Source organism: Mixophyes fleayi, chromosome 1, assembly GCF_038048845.1.
Source record: "Mixophyes fleayi isolate aMixFle1 chromosome 1, aMixFle1.hap1, whole genome shotgun sequence".
Classification (NCBI taxonomy): domain Eukaryota; kingdom Metazoa; phylum Chordata; class Amphibia; order Anura; family Limnodynastidae; genus Mixophyes; species Mixophyes fleayi.
Window position 1 is genome coordinate 14,994,082 of NC_134402.1, and position 17,369 is coordinate 15,011,450.

At 40.1% G+C, this 17,369-nt stretch overlaps 1 protein-coding gene across 1 annotated transcript in view; it reads right to left on the minus strand.

Annotated features, from left to right (window-relative positions):
• Nucleotides 1–546: 546 nt before the first annotated feature.
• Nucleotides 547–17,369, minus strand: part of DDRGK1 (DDRGK domain containing 1) — a 44,881-nt gene continuing 28,058 nt past the window's right edge. The window contains exons 5-9 of the mRNA XM_075189528.1: nt 14,782–14,904; nt 7,340–7,378; nt 1,899–1,955; nt 1,624–1,672; nt 547–859 (exon numbers count right to left, since the gene is read on the minus strand). Of these exons, the coding sequence (XP_075045629.1) occupies nt 687–859; nt 1,624–1,672; nt 1,899–1,955; nt 7,340–7,378; nt 14,782–14,904 (441 nt within the window). The 3' untranslated portion in view covers nt 547–686. The remainder of the gene's footprint in view (nt 860–1,623; nt 1,673–1,898; nt 1,956–7,339; nt 7,379–14,781; nt 14,905–17,369) is intronic.

A 17,369-nucleotide genomic window follows, 5' to 3' on the forward strand; every position in this document is an offset into this window, starting at 1 on the left:
AAGTCCCAGCATGCCATGACCTGTAGCTTGCCAACAGCATAACAATGCCACACATTCTGCCTAACAGCACCTTACAGGACAACTGGGCCTACTCATTCATAGTATAAATATACATGTCATGTGCTTATGTTTTATAATAATTATTATTAGAATAGTGCAGAGATCTCCTGTCATTAGTGTACTGGACATTATGGGACTCGTGTAGTAAGGAGTAACTCCAGCTAGAAGGTCCAATTCTACTCCTTGGTAAACCCAGATTTGCAGATGACACGAGGAAAGTCCGAGCTCAACCGTAATTCAGTGTTAGAATAAAGCTGCCCGGCATTTGTGAGCTCCTAAATGAGCCCCTATGTTTTACACCTTAAGCAAACAAAAACACACATATATAATATATGTATATATGGATGCAGTGGGCACAGCCCGAATAGTTAGATAGGCTTGTCATGGCCTTTTCCCCTAGAAACCAGGTTAACGATTGCGCTCTGTTATTACCCACTAAACAGAGTTACGTTCCAACCCAACACGTAAGGAGGACAACATGACACATCCGAGTGCAAAACCGCATCATTGGCTCTTTTAATGATGTAAAACTACAACTCACATGAACAGGTCTGCTGTTGTACTGTGCGGAAGGACCTCGCTTCCTATAAAAGTCTCTCCAAAATGTGTAATAAAAATGCAGGGATTTAAGAAACTTCGAGAGCAGCGGGGCTTCTTTCCGGGTGTAGGTTGATCAATTTGTTGGTGGCCTGAGCCAGTTCTGAGATGGAGACGCGTCCTCTCTGGCGGATGAACTGGGCGACGGCCGTCATCTCCTCTGTGGTGATGTAGATAAACTTCCCTCTGTCGTCAATCACACCTGCGGAGGAACAGACCGTTAATGTGATACAGCGGAGGCGATTCCTGGAGTACTGTATAGGCGGAGAAGTGCTGTCTGCAGACACATTTATGTCATATACAACTGCTGAGATGACGAATGTTAAAGATCCATGAATTTACCTAAAGATATCAGAGATGACCAAGGGGTGTATAATGTAATAGACTTATAATAGACTTATTAAGGACACTAAATGACAGTGCAGAGAACCTTTATGAGCCTAATGTAGATTCCTAAGAGGCAAAGAATAAAGCTATTTACATATAATGTAATAACTATACACCTGTCATGGTACAATCTCATTCTTCAAATATATTAATTCATTTATAAAAGATACCATTTCATAATCATCAACCTTAATTTTATGGTCAAACTCTTCATAGATTAGCCAGTGTTATTCATCGTTTAGTAATATATAGTCAAGATAAAGGGAGATTACGCACTATTGGCTGTTGTTGTAGACATGTATCTAGAACCTGTAAGGGGTGTATGTGTGTGTAATCAAATCTAATCTACCAATGTTATCTGCCAATCAAATCTAATCACTAATCTAACTCTCTATCAATCTATCTAGGGTATAGTCCTGCAATATCAGTCAGCATCTAGGATTCAGGGCACTAAATTAAATCAATGTTTAGAGCGCGGTCTTGATTGGCTCAATGTGGATGAGCTATATTACAAATTTAGCAGATTAAAAAAATAGTCTAATTTGTTTTCCAAGCACTCCCGGGTGTAGGTTCACTCACCTGTAATAGAACCGTCCGCCAGTAAATCCTGTATTCTGCTGATGGCATCCTGTTCATAAGAGAATAGAGGAGACCTCAGACCAGAGCAATTGAATGTAATGTAAATTCGTTATTTCCAGTGTATATTAAATGACCCAATTTCAAGCTAAAGAAAACCACTACTGGGGCAGTCATCATTTTCAAGGTACCCTTGAGACAGTGGGGCTGGAACCTAAACCACCATAAAATAAGGAAACTCAGTGACGGAACCTTCAGTACCCTGGAATATCACTTACCTGCGCTCTCAGACCAAAATTGGCCCCTAGATCTTCAAGAACAACCACTTTTGACATCTAGAAAAAAGAGTAAACCAGACCAGGTTATCCGTTGTGTGCAAGACTTAGATTATTACATATTACTACAAGGACCAAATTCAACACTTCATTACCCCACCTACAGTACCAGGAATGATCGCACCACAGTAAAGAGCCTTTTAAAGTTCCTCGGGCACTGAAAGACTAGTACAATTAGTAAAATGTGCAGCGACATTGTTAAGGATCTCAATTTATCATTGAAACACGACAACCTAGCAAAGTGTCAGCAGATGGCGCTGTCACATACAAAAAGAAAAAGCCTGTTTGAACTTAGACAATACAGGGATGCAGATATGAAGGAAGGATGCCGAGATTATGGGCCATCTGTTCTCTACATGCAGAGGAGGCGGCCATTTTATGGGCTGAACCAAAATTCAATGCAGCCAATTAAATCACTAGGAACCACTGACCTGACACCAGTGAGGCACTGCCTGGCCAATATTCAGGGGTGACAGTAATATTCATCAGGTACTGATTCTCTGTGAACAAGTAGCTGTTTTTTTTTTTTTTTTTCAATAACTGTTGGTACCGCCCATAAAAGTGGCTGCCTCCGCTGTGTGCAGGTGACCGCTACACTTTAAGGGTAGCCCAAAGCTACCTTTTAATGGAGAAAGGACCCTCTCCACCGCCTCTCTGAATAAGTTGGGCACTTCTGTAATTCTGGCTTTAATTTGTGTCCAGGTTGGCCCTACAGAGACATTACTACACATATGTATGTGCTCTATAAAGCGTAACACCTGCACTGACCACTAAATACAGCCATTGCTCAGAATGAATATTAAAAACAATGAACAATAATAAACAATAAAAACACGGTCTGCCCAGACCGAATGGAGGATAAGTGCGGTATGCAAATATATAGTGAAGAATTTCAAAAACGATTATTATTTGGGATAAAACTGTGATTAAGGGCAGTAGAATTTTTTCTATGTAACTAAGGACACTGACGAAAATCAGAAGAGCAATTAAAAGCTGCTTATGCACAGTTATTTGGAGGGACACTTCTAGATCAAGGAACTAAACCTCCAAAATTACTAAACCCATTATAAAACTCCATGTAAGAGGCATCTACGTACAATGGTATGTAAATACCATACACTGACTTAGTGCACCCCCATTGCCTACAGATGTGGGATCATTACATATTAACTAAATACTAGTGATATCACTGGTGTTTTATGTCTCAGTGATGTCTTAGTGACTTTATTGGCTGAATTGGTATGGTTATTGTATCAGCCCACAAATTGGCTCCCTGCAATACAAGTAAGTCACAATATAATTTAGGTGAGCTCTACAATCTCAGTTTTGCAGACGGGAGCTGCCAAGATGGTGTCAATTGCCACTGGGCCACACTGTCCTGTATATAATGAGAGGGTGAAGGATGGAGAAGAGTTTCCATGGAAATGTGGCATCATGTACTAAGGAACGTTTGTACAATGTTTGGTGTAAGCAGGCGACTCCAATTCTTATATGGATTGCCTGTTTATAAATAGGGGCACAGTCATGCACTACCACAGCCTCCGATTAGATCCTGGCCCACATTCATCATACACAGCCTTAACAGCGTTGCAACGCTATGCAATTCCATATTTGTAACAAAAAATTCCAACAACGCCATAAGTATTTCTTTCCAGACTATAAAAGCACTGTTACATGCAGGAGACCTGAAGCAGGCCTCCCATGCAAGGCAATGTTATTACACCCATGCAAATGCATGTACAAAAAAATGCTACATTAGTTGCTGTTGCATCCAGCTTGGATTGGAACTATTAGTGACAGAAATAGGGGAGATATACTGGAGTGGCAGCTCAAGGTAGGGTTACTGCGCCAGGATATCTTTGCTGTCCATAGATATAAAGACAGTTTCTTATCTTATTAGACTGCCTAAACCTCTCTGTAAGTTATCATTTTGTGGTTGTATTTTTATTAACCAACAGGAAGCATCTTACACTGTTGACCAATCACAGGCTGCGTCCATCGATTGATTACTAGGACTGCAAACACTGGCTGTCTGAAGCGCCCTCTAGTGATCAGTCCAAGGAGGTGAATAACTGAGCGCAACTGGAGAAGCTAGGCGCAAAGGGGGAAGGTGCGCGCTACTGGGCACTATACTACTGTTACTGCGGAGAATATTAACTGGCTCCTTACTACTGTTTGGGATGATAATATGCACTGTAACTTTGCTACCAGAATGCTCTCTGAATTCTGAACTAATTATCAAAATATACTGAATAATGTGTAATAATCACCGCCTTTAAGGCTACTCAGGGTAATTGCGTTTATAATACTATTTCCCTGATAAGTTGCTATGTACACATTTCAAGTAATTATATTACATGATTATTACCAGTGTCTTCGTCATGAGACATGAATGAAGGGGTGTGGCATAGTTAAAACACTGTGGCTTAATTTGTACAGCCTAAACTTTTTTCGCAATTCTCTTTTTATAGTAAAAAAAAATGGAATAAAAGTTTGGGGAAGCGAGTATATCCTAACTCCCAGCCCTATAACTACTTTACACCCTGAGAGAAGAATATAACATCAGGAGCAATACACTTCACAAGTCATCGCCTACTTCTCCCTAGCTAAGGGAAGAATTAGGAAAAGTGCATTTATAATTGATGATTATACGTAATTCACCTAGTTAGACTATGCAATAAAAAGTTTTCCCTGTGGAGCACAAAAATGCAAAACTTATTGTGTGAATGATCTTGGAAGTTTCTAACCATGAAAAGAGTAACAGAAGATTGAGGATTCTCTATGGATCTCTCCGTCTATTTGACTGTTCCTTTTAAACTTACCTCTCAAGAGGTCTGATCAACCCATACCGATACATTCCGAGCTCCAGTGCACGTCTGCCTTTTCCTTTACATGACCCTGATACACCTTCTAGATGGTCTAGTAAATGTTCTCGGACGTGATGAGGGAACCTAGCCCAGAGTGCCAGGACAATACAGGAGACATTGCCTTATTAGTCGTGTCGTTAGTGGCAGCCAAGCTGGAGAACTGACGTCCATGGACTGCAGGTTCTGTACTGGAACAGTCCATGGAATTCAGTTCTCAGGGCTGGGACCTGCCATCAGATATCTCCATCTTCTGAGCTGGGACCATGACCATCTGTACAAACAGTTAACGGCAGGACAGACGGTAAGCGAACAGAAGACAGGCACAGGATGGCCAATGAGCATAGAAATGAATATACTGACAAAAGACCACATAAGTCTTTCTTCCCAACCTCAAGCCCCACTGGGTGAATGGTCTCCAAGAAGAGACCTGCCTGTATATGACTGCAGAAAGCTAAATAACCTTCTGCCCTAGACTTAGAGGTCCATGTATCAAACCAGATATGCAGTAAAAGTCCATGATTTCTTCCTCTGTCTCTTGGCCATGTTCCTTAAGGAGGAGTTGAAGTGGAGCTACAACACATACCCATGATAATGAGATCATTACCATGCTGTGTCAGCAATGCTCCATCTCCTCCTCTGTGCGGTAACGTCCTCCATCAGAGGTGGCGGATGTCAGGTCTGCTCCATTTTGAGGTGGCAGAGCTGTAACATGGCTCCACTCTACTCCAAAAATGGAGCACTGCATGGCTCAAGGGCTCTTTATACTTAGTACATCGAACCCTTACTAGGCCATAAGTGTGCAATTGAGGAGGAACCCGACTCACACAAATAGTGACCAGGTGTCCTTGTCCGACACAGGAAGGTAACGGTAGAGATGCCATCTACATACATCATAATGGACCCCAATGACGTGCGGAAAAACTCTAAGGATTTACTGGAGTATGGATAGGATTTATGTCTGACTAGACCTAAACATGATACACAGACAAAGGTTTTATAAACATATCATGGCCCATGTCATAGACCAAACCTCCAGTACATTTGTTACTGATGTACTGTTCAGTCAAAATAAGGGGTATTATTTTATATAAGTAATTAAAGGTAAAATCAATTATATATATCCATTTAAAGTAGAATTCCTTGGCTATGGTATCAAAAGAAAGCCCCATCTGTCCAAAACATACAATAGAAAATTAGCTTGAGTGGAATACCAGCGGCCACCGTCAGGCCACACCATGGCCTTTGCAAATCAACTGTCGGGAACAATTAGAACCAGTTCCTAACTATTAGCCCTCTCATACCTATATTACAGTGGCCGGATCTCTCTCATTCCTCTAAGGCAGGGGTAGGCAACTTGCGGCTCTCCAGGTGTTGTGAAACTACAAATCCCAGCATGCCTTGCCACCTATCTGCTGGTTATCTACTGGCAAAGCATGCTGGGACTTGTAGTTTCACAAACACCTGGAGAGCAGCAGGTTGCCTACCCCTGCTCTAAGGAAACCCCGGTTATGATGTCACTTGGGATGGCTCTGACCACCGTCACGGCACAGCTTATTATAAAGCGGTGCACAGGAGTACAAAGCAACAGGAACCAGCTCTCAACTTTGGTGACAAGGATTAGTTCTGCCCTGATTTAAGATGTAGACAAGCAAATTAATTATTGCCATTATCTACACTAATAAAAAAAAAAAACTTGCCACTTGTACAATCTGCTCCTTTAATAGCTAAATATACTAGTACAGCAAGATCCCCTGTAATAAACCAGAGAAGCCCGTTATCACAGAACATTCTCAGTAATGCCTTATAGTACCACCCGCTTTGATAGAAACCATAATGTCAGCCACCAAGCTTGCAAAACACAAATACCAAATTAAAGCATACCGGTCAACAGCACACCACTGCACAGCACATGGATACATGCACAGACAGCACATAAATACACACATGTTATATTTACTATGTCTTACAGCTGAATAGTTTCTTATAAAATCACCTTCTTACATATGAGCATGAAGTTTGCCAACTTCTGGACAACTGACTATTCCTGAGTATTATTGAGAGAGAGATCAACCCATGTACTGGTAGGAGCATGCGCAGTGTGCTCCTGAGAAACTTCCTGTGACATCATCGAGCTGCCAGCTAGCAGTACATTGGCTGTGAAAGATCACATGATCTCTGTCACAGTTTTATAGCAGAATTTTCTCAATAATGGTATGTGTGGTAATAACAGTCCAGCCTTATGTACGGTTAACGGGAGATTTTTCAAAACTATATGACATGTGCACTTTAAATTCACATAAGAGAAGATATGCCTCTCACATGGAGTTTGCAGAGCCTTCTACACTAGTTTTACAATACGGCGTTATCACACAGGCAACACTGAGAAAACACTGATGTAGAGCGCATCATACAAAGCTGCAGAGAAGAGAACGAGTAGCAGAAAAGATTTGGGAGAATTCATAGACGTGATACAAGGAAACAAATGCACCATACACTGTATATGTGTCAGTCACTCACCTTAATGTAGTCAATAAACTCTGAGAGGAAACTGCGGGTCTGAAAACAACAAAACAAATATATTAAAAACCCAAATTGGCAATGACCAGGGCCAGTGTTGTTACATTATAGCACAACAAGAATTGTTTATTCCTTTAGTGATCAATGTTATTTAAATACTCTTATACCCATCTAATGAGCGATACTGGTCAAATATGGGTCCATCCTGTTATATGTCCCTAGCAGAGGGTCACTTTCCCAATCATTACACAAATCAGATGAATCCAGTCGCTGGGCGATTGGGCAGAGCGGTCGCACTGGAGTCTGTTCTTGCAGTCACAAGTTGACCATACACACAAGCTTATGGCGGTCACCTGACTGCAGTGTTCCGGGGTATTCCTGATATCTATCCAAAAGATTCTGATTGGATCATTCTCTGTACTCTGCTCAAACGGGGACAACTCACACTGACATATGTGTAATGTTGGAGTATGTGTGACCAGCATGTGCAAATCGCTTTACATAGAGAAATTTACACACACACACACCTGGAACATTCTGCATTATAACAGGTAGGTTAGCTTTATAGGTTCAGTGGTTCTTAACACAGTACACTGCCAATGTTGTATCTACATTGAGCTGAACCAGTTATACACCCCAAAACGGATCACATCGATCTCCATAAAACAATCTTTTCTTGAACCCTTGATCCTAAAACCAGAAGGTGCTGTCTACAAGCAGTTTGTACGCGTTTCACCTTCACCAACGGTCATATTCGATAGGATGAGTCACGGGTCACCTGACCTCAACCAATCTACAGTACAAGTTGCTTTAAGTAAAACTTACTGAAAACAAGTACAAATAACTGTGTGTTACAGGAGCTTTAAGAGATGTTTGAGATGGAAGTTTATATCGCGGGGAAGCTTTTTTTTCTTTATACACCCATCAGTCTATGTGGAACTAAAACACGTACAACAAAGGACAGTATCTTGCAGGAAGATAGATGGCTGACAGCATGTAAATGTTGTTAATGGCAGTTTTAACAGATTTATTTTGTGACTTTCATAAGATGTCTTTATCAGATATTTTTTTTTTCTCTTTTAAATTACTATACAGATTAGGAGAGAGCATAATGTGACTTCTACTTGCAACAAGTTTTACCTAAATATGTCATAATTAAAGCAGCCGTGAAAAAATGTCTGTTCTTTAACATAAATCAATGTGGCAGGCTATAAAATACAAGTTGGTATTTTCCCCCTTCTCTTTTTTTTTCTCTTAAGGCTGCAATTAATGATTAATGATGTCGGACTCCAATGGCAACCACAGTCACATGGCACATGATGTAGTGAGCAGAGGCTTTAGAACACCTCTCAGAGCTCTGTCTGCTCTGTGACATCCTCTCCCCCCTGCCATCACATGACATGCTGAGAGCTGCGAGCCAGTGTCTGTGTAGCAGACTGACTGTGTCTAGAAGCCAGCCAGAGAGCTTTTGTAAAGGTAATAGTGATCTGTAGGAGGATAGCTAAGAAAAATGATACATGCTGAAAAGAGACTTAAGTTGCTATCTAAAGAAAAAAAAATCTTCTATATGGGATTGTTGTATAAATATAATACTGGCAAAAAAAACAAGTAAATGCTAAACTACAAAAAACGAAAATCCGCACTCTAACTGGTGGAGCCTTAGGGAGAAAGGTACACTGGCAAATTTTACTTTGTCCAAGTGTTGTTTTGCTTTTTAAAGCATCAATCTGCAAGCTGTACAGACATAAACTAACCACAGATGCAATTTGTTGTATATGCCACTAAATGCTCAGCACAAATACTGTGTAGTTCCAGCCTTGCATCCAATATGACATTTACACAAAAAAAACATAAGCAATGCGGAGCCTGAGCAGTGAATGGGTTAACCACCCTCCCCCAACCACGGGGTTCAGATACAGACCGCTGCGTCACCCAATACACCAACAAAACAAACAGCTTTCAACAGCACTGAGCACTAATATACATTCTGAAGGTCAGATTAACACACAGAGCGATACAGTTTCATATGTATAAAAACAGTAAATGACAGACAGTTTCCTAACCTAAGAATGTGATGTGCAGGTGAGATCTGCCTGGCGAGCTCGCCAACCACAAGACGCTGGATGCATAAAGTTCATTTCTCTAAAGTAAATGTAAATGTCTAACAAAAAAATAAAATAAAAAATAACTAAAACCAGGCAAGGAAACCAACTGCTTTTATTTGTTTATAGAAGAGCTGGGCTGCCACCTAGAGGGACAAAAAAAAAGTTAAAAAATCCGGTGAACGTTTCTTCTCCTCCCATTGATAAGGAGAGAGGGAAAAATATCACCGCTTCACTTAGGACTAACTGGGGGAACCTAAAAACTCTCATTTCAGAATTCTCAGTTATGCTGTGGGTTACACTAGACAGCTTTGTGTGTTGTAAGAAGACCACGAGTTGGATTATGTCTAGGGGTGCACGGAACCCAATAGTTAGTTTGTTAGGATGTTCTACGAAGACTCAGTCTACCAAATGTCATTTTCCTGTGGTTGAATAGTGTGCCTGACACAGAACTATCTACTCCTGAGAATATGGGGGAAATTAAGATTAGTGACCACTTACTTAATATAATATGCAAATGACGGTTTGGATTTGCTACAGGGTTCTGTAACAGAACTCTGTATTTATCTGAACCCTGAGCTATAGATTAGGTACAACCCTACATCCCACATATCAGCATATCCTACAGCCTTTTTGCTTTCCCTTAGGTATTTGTAGAGCTGCACCAAACCATATCTGGCACTAATCTAACATTTTATCACAGATACCTCCTGAGTAAGAGTAATATACAGATGTCATTTTATTTGAAAGCAATAACTATGTCTTGCACAGGACAATCACAGGGAAATCAGGAATATAATATAAATGACCAAACTCTAAGAATTTAGCTGAACTGTAGTCTTGCTAAGAAGCCGCAGCCTGTATTGAATCCTGAATTCGGGGGATCGCTCGGCTGGAATTCCCGCGTCTCTGGTACACTAGAAAAATGAAATACCAATAATGGTGGAAAATCTTTACTTGTATCAAAGTCATTAGATGCAATAACAGCCATTACATGGCGATACGGCTGCACAGATCCACTTCAGGGGCCACACCGACAGCCTTCTAACCTTCAAAAGGGCCACATATTAAACTTAATCTCAGTAATAGGGTAAAACAATATATTTAATCTAAGAACGAGACACCTATCTGTAATAACGTATCAGCAGACATTATAAACAAGTGTTACAAGCTATAACATACAAACCTGACAATAAAGGAAGGAAGGAGCCGTGGGCCGCAGGTGAGGGCCCGGAGGGGCCCGCCTGTGAGGGCCCGGAGGGGCCCGCCTGTGAGGGCCCGGAGGGGCCCGCCTGTGAGGGCCCGGAGGGGCCCGCCTGTGAGGGCCCGGAGGGGCCCGCCTGTGAGGGCACGGAGGGGCCCGCCTGTGAGGGCACGGAGGGGCCCGCCTGTTGCACATCACCAATTTATAACATTAAGCGGTGTTTTACTTTGTATTTCAGAAAAGTCCTTGTAGCAAAGTTTACATACCACTCACAAAATGTATTCAAAAATAAGGCCAAGCACATCAGAAAAATACACAGAGCACACAGCTTATTACCAGCACGAGAGGAGGACCACATAAGTATAGAATCCAGGATCAGTTTACGGAGACAGGGGAGGTGGGCATCTACTGGCATCAACAGGAAGCACCCCCAGTACTTAGGTGGTATCGGGATATTACCAGGGACGGGACAGGGCACATTAACCCTGAGGATTCCCCAAGATTATATGGAAATATTGTATTTTGTTGGTTTAAAAGTGATCCTTCCTACTTCACGCACTACTTCAGTACAGCTGATAATACACCAGCTACTAGAATATATAAACATATTAAGCATCAATCTGAATGTATTTATATGAACGGCTAACAACGTTTATGATGGTTCACTGATTCTGAAATACACTTGTAAATAAACAGTGCAAATGAAGACTTTTTAGGATTCAATAGACAAATATTATTTATTTATTCATATAGATATTCTGGACAGATTCCAGCCAAATAACACAGAAAAAAATGACGCCTGTTGCCTGATGTTTTTGTAGACCGATATCTCTTTCATGGCATTTAATCCAGAACTATTGAAAAGATGTGTTATATTTATACAGGGAAATACTATGGAAATATAATCAAAATAAAACACTTAGGGCTAGATTTACTAAGCTGCGGGTTTGAAAAAGTGGGGATGTTGCCTATAGCAACCAATCAGATTCTAGCTGTCATTTTGTAGAAGGTACAAAATAAATGAAAGCTAGAATCTGATTGGTTGCTATAGGCAACATCCCCACTTTTTCAAACCCACAGCTTAGTAAATCTAGCCCTTAGACTGCATGGTCGATATTCCTAGAAACATACAGCGGAGTTCACAATAAGAGAAGTACTTAACTAACGGGTAGGGCATTACGTAGTATTGATATGGCACACATGAAAGAATTAGTGTTAAGCTACAATAAATGTGAGAACTGAAAGAATAGTATATTGTAGGAGTTGAAATAATGGAAAATTAGATTTTGGTTTTATTTTTTAAATATTATTTTCTGTTTCTAACGCCAAATACAAATTTAATTAAGTTACGTTTAATTCTGGTCACAGACAAGGGGTAGGCGCTAATCCTACAGTCATTAAACGGTTACATAGTTTGTTCACCTCTTCTACCTACATTCTGTGCTGACCTAGAGGAAAGTTAATTATAACAGATATAATTAGCTATAAAATCCATTAAGGAGACTGTGCCATCACCGCTTGTACAGACTGATCACCCCGATAAGACAATGAAACAGTGTTCCTCTCCAGCAAGATAACTCATTGCCAGGAGAAGTAATAAACAAACCTGTTTAAACAGTTCTAGATGTTACTATATTACATGTGAAGTGTTATATTACACCAGACACACAGGAATTGAACAACTGATGTAAAATATACACAAAATGAAAACTGCAAATTCACAACTCAAACAGCAGTGAAATAATATCTTGTCCATCCTCTACTGTCGCTAACAGAACAGGTCAGGTTTTCAGAACGTCCCCTTAGAGGTAACAGGACGTATAATTCCTGCCCCAAACAGCCGACAAGGAAATCCTCACAAACATGGCCTGCTGGGGGTATGTGAGGGACGGAGAGGATTAACACTGGTCTAGATCATGAGTCCTTATACCTCAACCTGTGACCCAGGTTAACGGTGGCGTTAGGTGTGTAAGCCGCATTATTCCCATGTGATATAAATGTATGCTGCACACTGAAGGTTTCCCATGTGACCGTACATTAAGGGGTTTATATTTAAACAAGGATCCCCCCGCTCATATTCTATCTAAAATCTTCTATCGGGCAATATAACAAGAGAATGTGGCACACAGCTCAACAGCACAGGGTACTGTACGTGTATATAAAGCATCTTATCCTGCAGTGACCCCGGCTAATGGTATCCTGAGTAGAAGGACCCGTCAATGATACATCGGCATCTCAGGAGGCCCCCGTCCGAGGCTTCTGCCAGCGACAGCCTTCTTCGGCCAGGGGCTTGGATAAATAGGAAAACTAAATGGGAAAAGTGACATAAACCCTATATGTGCCACTAAAATGTTTACGTTCAAACCTGCGTTCTCTTCACAGCACAATTTGAGGATTTTCCCAGAAAAAATTCCTGAACTAAAAGTGGACCCTTCACCCCCACACAGTGGAGGCCGACGTCTAATGGGCTGATCCAATAGGAAGCGGTGTCATTACCATGTGCCCGATGTCTGGGCGATCCCACTGGTTCCTATTGAATGGACATGCAGACTACCGCTTCAGCACACAAAATGGCTGCCCTCAGGCGGTGTATCGGTGACAGGGTCACTTGGTGAGACAGAGAAAATCTCTGCGTCTCTGGCTGTAGATCATGATTAATATGCGTTACATTCATAATAATAGAGAGTAAACTCTGCATACTGATACAACATAAATGAACAGCTAATTGGGATAGACAAGGATACAGGAACCAATAACGTAACGATTACACATAAAACATTATATAAGGAGGATGCCAGTTCCAGAGATTATATGATTATATATCAGTTAACGGATCAAACAAATATCTTAAAACTTGAATGACAATATACAGAAAACACATTCAGGAAAGTCTTACGTTTTCTGTTAGAGGTTTTAATGTCTTAATGTGATATTTATTATGTTTCTAAGGACGGGAAATTCCTTTTACGTCATCGGAAGGTTACAATTTCCTCTATGGAGAGAAGCCACCGAAACCGAGAAATTAATACTACGAGGACATGTGTGACGCAACCGGATATTGTGAATAAAGGGAAACATTATAGGGCGAAAAATTAATGACCTATTTCATGTACAGCGCTGCGCGAAATGGTGAAGCTATATAAATAAATAATAGTAATATAATACATTCCTTCCTTTTCGGTATGTTCGGTAATATTGCTGCATCCTGCAGATATCACACTTCTAATATTTGTGGCATAGAGACTGTGGGGTATATTTACTAAACTGCGAATTTGAAAAAGTGGAGATGTTGCCTATAGCAACCAATCAGATTCTAGCTGTCATTTTGTAGAATGCACTAAATAAATGAAAGCTAGAATCCGATTGGTTGCTATAGGCAACATCTCCACTTTTTCAAACCTGCAGTTTTGTAAATATACCCCTGTATGTCTCATACATATCTGAAGGCAGCCATTCTCTGACACCACAAAAATATTTATGAGGATGCAAAATCATTAGGAACCAGCACGAAGTAACTATTATAAACCACCGTCCCCACAGTGATGTCCGATCAGAAATTACCTCAGCGATATCCCTTGTTCCTCATAAATAGTTGCTAGCCCACAAAATGGCCGCCACCAGATGTCAGGTACTCAGCAGCCTACTGTCAAATAAGGACTTTTAAGCTGGTCCCTGGATTATTATTTTTTTTTTTATCTTTTCCCCGTCATTTTCTCTCTCCATGTGTCATAGCCACATATACTAGAATAAGAATTCTTAGGGCGAGGGACTAATCTGCCAATCATTCACGCAGGTTATAAAATGGTGGTTTAGAAACACCACACGATTAAAAGGAAAATAATAAAAATGAAAGCAATATATTAAGTTACAGACATAAACACCAACTGTCACCTATACTGTGTAATCTACCTGCTCAGTTTACAGCGTAAATCAGAGGAAATTCACATCATGTACTCAAAATAATTGCATGATGCAACTATAATATTTTATATATATTTTTAATATTTCATGATTTTTATTTAGGAATGTTGCCTTGGATGATGATTACTTATTACACAAGCTGCTGATTGCAGTGTTATACAGACATGGCAGTGATATTACAGAATTCAGGGGTACGTTATATACAAGGGTCTTACCTGGTCCTCGTCCATGGTTTCCTCCACACCTTCCTCCTCCACCACAAAGCTCTCCTTCAGCTTCAGGTACTCCTCATAGTCCCGCTTGTCCTGCTCTTCCTTAGCTTTTCTCCTTTCTTCCTCCTATGGGGAAGATAAAACACGGATGAGACTCAGAGATAACGGACTGGATGGACCATATCTGGGTGATGACATAAATCAGCTGAGGACAATAGCAGTCTGCAGAGACCTTTAATAGTGCACAGGCTGGTGAATTAGCATACACACGCCCACATTTAGCATTAATTGTGGTTAGTTCCTCTTCTAAATGCACAGTACGAAATGTGGTCTTGTCAAGAGCTAAAATAGTCTTGTGTAAAAGATGAACCGATTCCCCACAACAATGACCCTATAGACAAAGTCATCAGCATCAGGAGAGCCTGTGTCCTACCTACGACGTCCAGATCAGGTTCAGGTGAAACATCACTATGAGTGATATGCAGTAACATCTATCCCCTGTAGAATGTAAGCTCTCCTGATCAGGGCCCTCACTCCTAGTGTGCACCTTAAGTAATTATATAAACTTGCTGTGCACAATTATATCATTTTGTCACTTGTGTACTCATGTTATTTTGGTGTATGTTCTAAATTCCTATGTAGGGAACTGCAGAACCCTTGCGGTGCCTTATAGTAAAGGATAAGGATAATAATAATAATAATAATAATAATAATAATAATCTTTCACAAAAATGTGCTACAAATGTCAAACTGAGAATATAAATTATTGTCATTAAAACAATGAAACAAAACAGTCATAAGTGAGTGTGGGAGCTGATTATTGTTACTTTATCTCATTTGGGGGCATTTGTCTATACAGAACTGACCACAGACATACAATGTAGAGAAGTGAAGCCACACACTCTTCCATATATACACAGATCTATTGCACGCACTGCAATCTTATTGATTTCTAACAAAGCATAATAATCATTTTGAAATTTGCAATGTATTTGCATATTAATGATTTAATAATGGGAATTGGAAATGTTTAAGTTTATATAAATTCAGAGAACATTAAATGTACTATTGGAAGTCTAGTACAACCTCTCCGCAGTGCCTTCCCTATGCATTCTATTATAAAGGTTTGTAAATAACATACATTATGGACAATTATTATTAGAGTGTTTAGCACCAAGATTAGTATGCATTTGTAAGTCTGGAAAACTACAACAGACTTATAATAAAGAATATACAGGTAATTTAAAATACACTGTGAGGAGCAACCAAATTTATTTGCACTGAAGACAATCTATTATTCTTCACTGCAAACGGTATGTAACGCTGCAGACCAGTCACTATATGTCAGGATTGTTCTCAAATGTGGCCATAAAACAGACAAAGTGGTCGGATGCCCAAAAAAAACTACAGAGCACCAGCGTGTGGTTGGCAGAAGATCCCCCCACACACAGACAGCCGTCATCTGCTGCCTGGATACACCAAATTATCCAAACATGACCCGATTACATCAATCGGACACCAAGCTAACGTTTGGGCCACACGTAAATGTGATATCAGCCCAAATTGCCGATATAGTCTCCAAATTCGCCAACTTTAGAGAGGATTTAATTACTGTGTGTAATTACATACAAGGCCAGTGCCGATGTCTCTGCAGAGAATGTCCACAGAGGACAAAGGAGAACAAGGGAATGCACTGCTTAATTCACCCGTCTCTTCGCCCCAAAAAAATACTTAACACACACATTGTTTAAGATGCTCAGAATAATGACCCTAACACACACTGCTATCATGGCCAGCAACCAAACACACTATACAGGCCCGGTAGCACTGCCACCAAATACGATCTGAAGGCAGGGTCACAAGACCTCACGGATCTGCATTTCTTAGAATGCTCAAAAACCTGGTAAAATTCAAAGTATAAAGGGTGAATTTTTCTTTTGTCAACATCTATTGCACAGTTCATTTACAGTTCATTGATTTCTATAACTCTTTCAACGTCTAAACATATTTCAAATTAATAAACAGTCTTAAAAGCTTAATGTAAATGACATTTAATAAAAATAGTAGCAGTAATAATAATATTTTCTGTATTAAACCTACTCACAGCTGTATAACATCCTGCATAGTAAATATTAAATAACTCAAAAAATAAAATCCATTTGATAACTCCCTCAATTTAATCTGATTTCGACTATATAACCCCCTTGCAATATATTTTAACACTGGTAAACAACATCCCCTGATACTTCAGATCACAGCTAGATCATAAACCCCAATAATAATTCAAATCCCAGCTGCTCTACATCATAACCCCCAGAAATAATTCCGACTATTTATATAATAGAACAACTTTAGGACCTAAAGTTATTATCAAATCATAGTAATTTTCTAGATTCCGAATGATTACAATAAGTTTAAAAATGCATCACAAACATTGTTGTCTGTGCTCAACTTATATTATGATATGGAAAAACTGCTTATATATCGGTGGCTTCATTTTATGTTTTAATACAATTAGCAGCCTGAACAGACCTCTCATGGTACACTTATATTCACATCTAGTGTGTGGGAGGAGAAGATAGTGACATGCA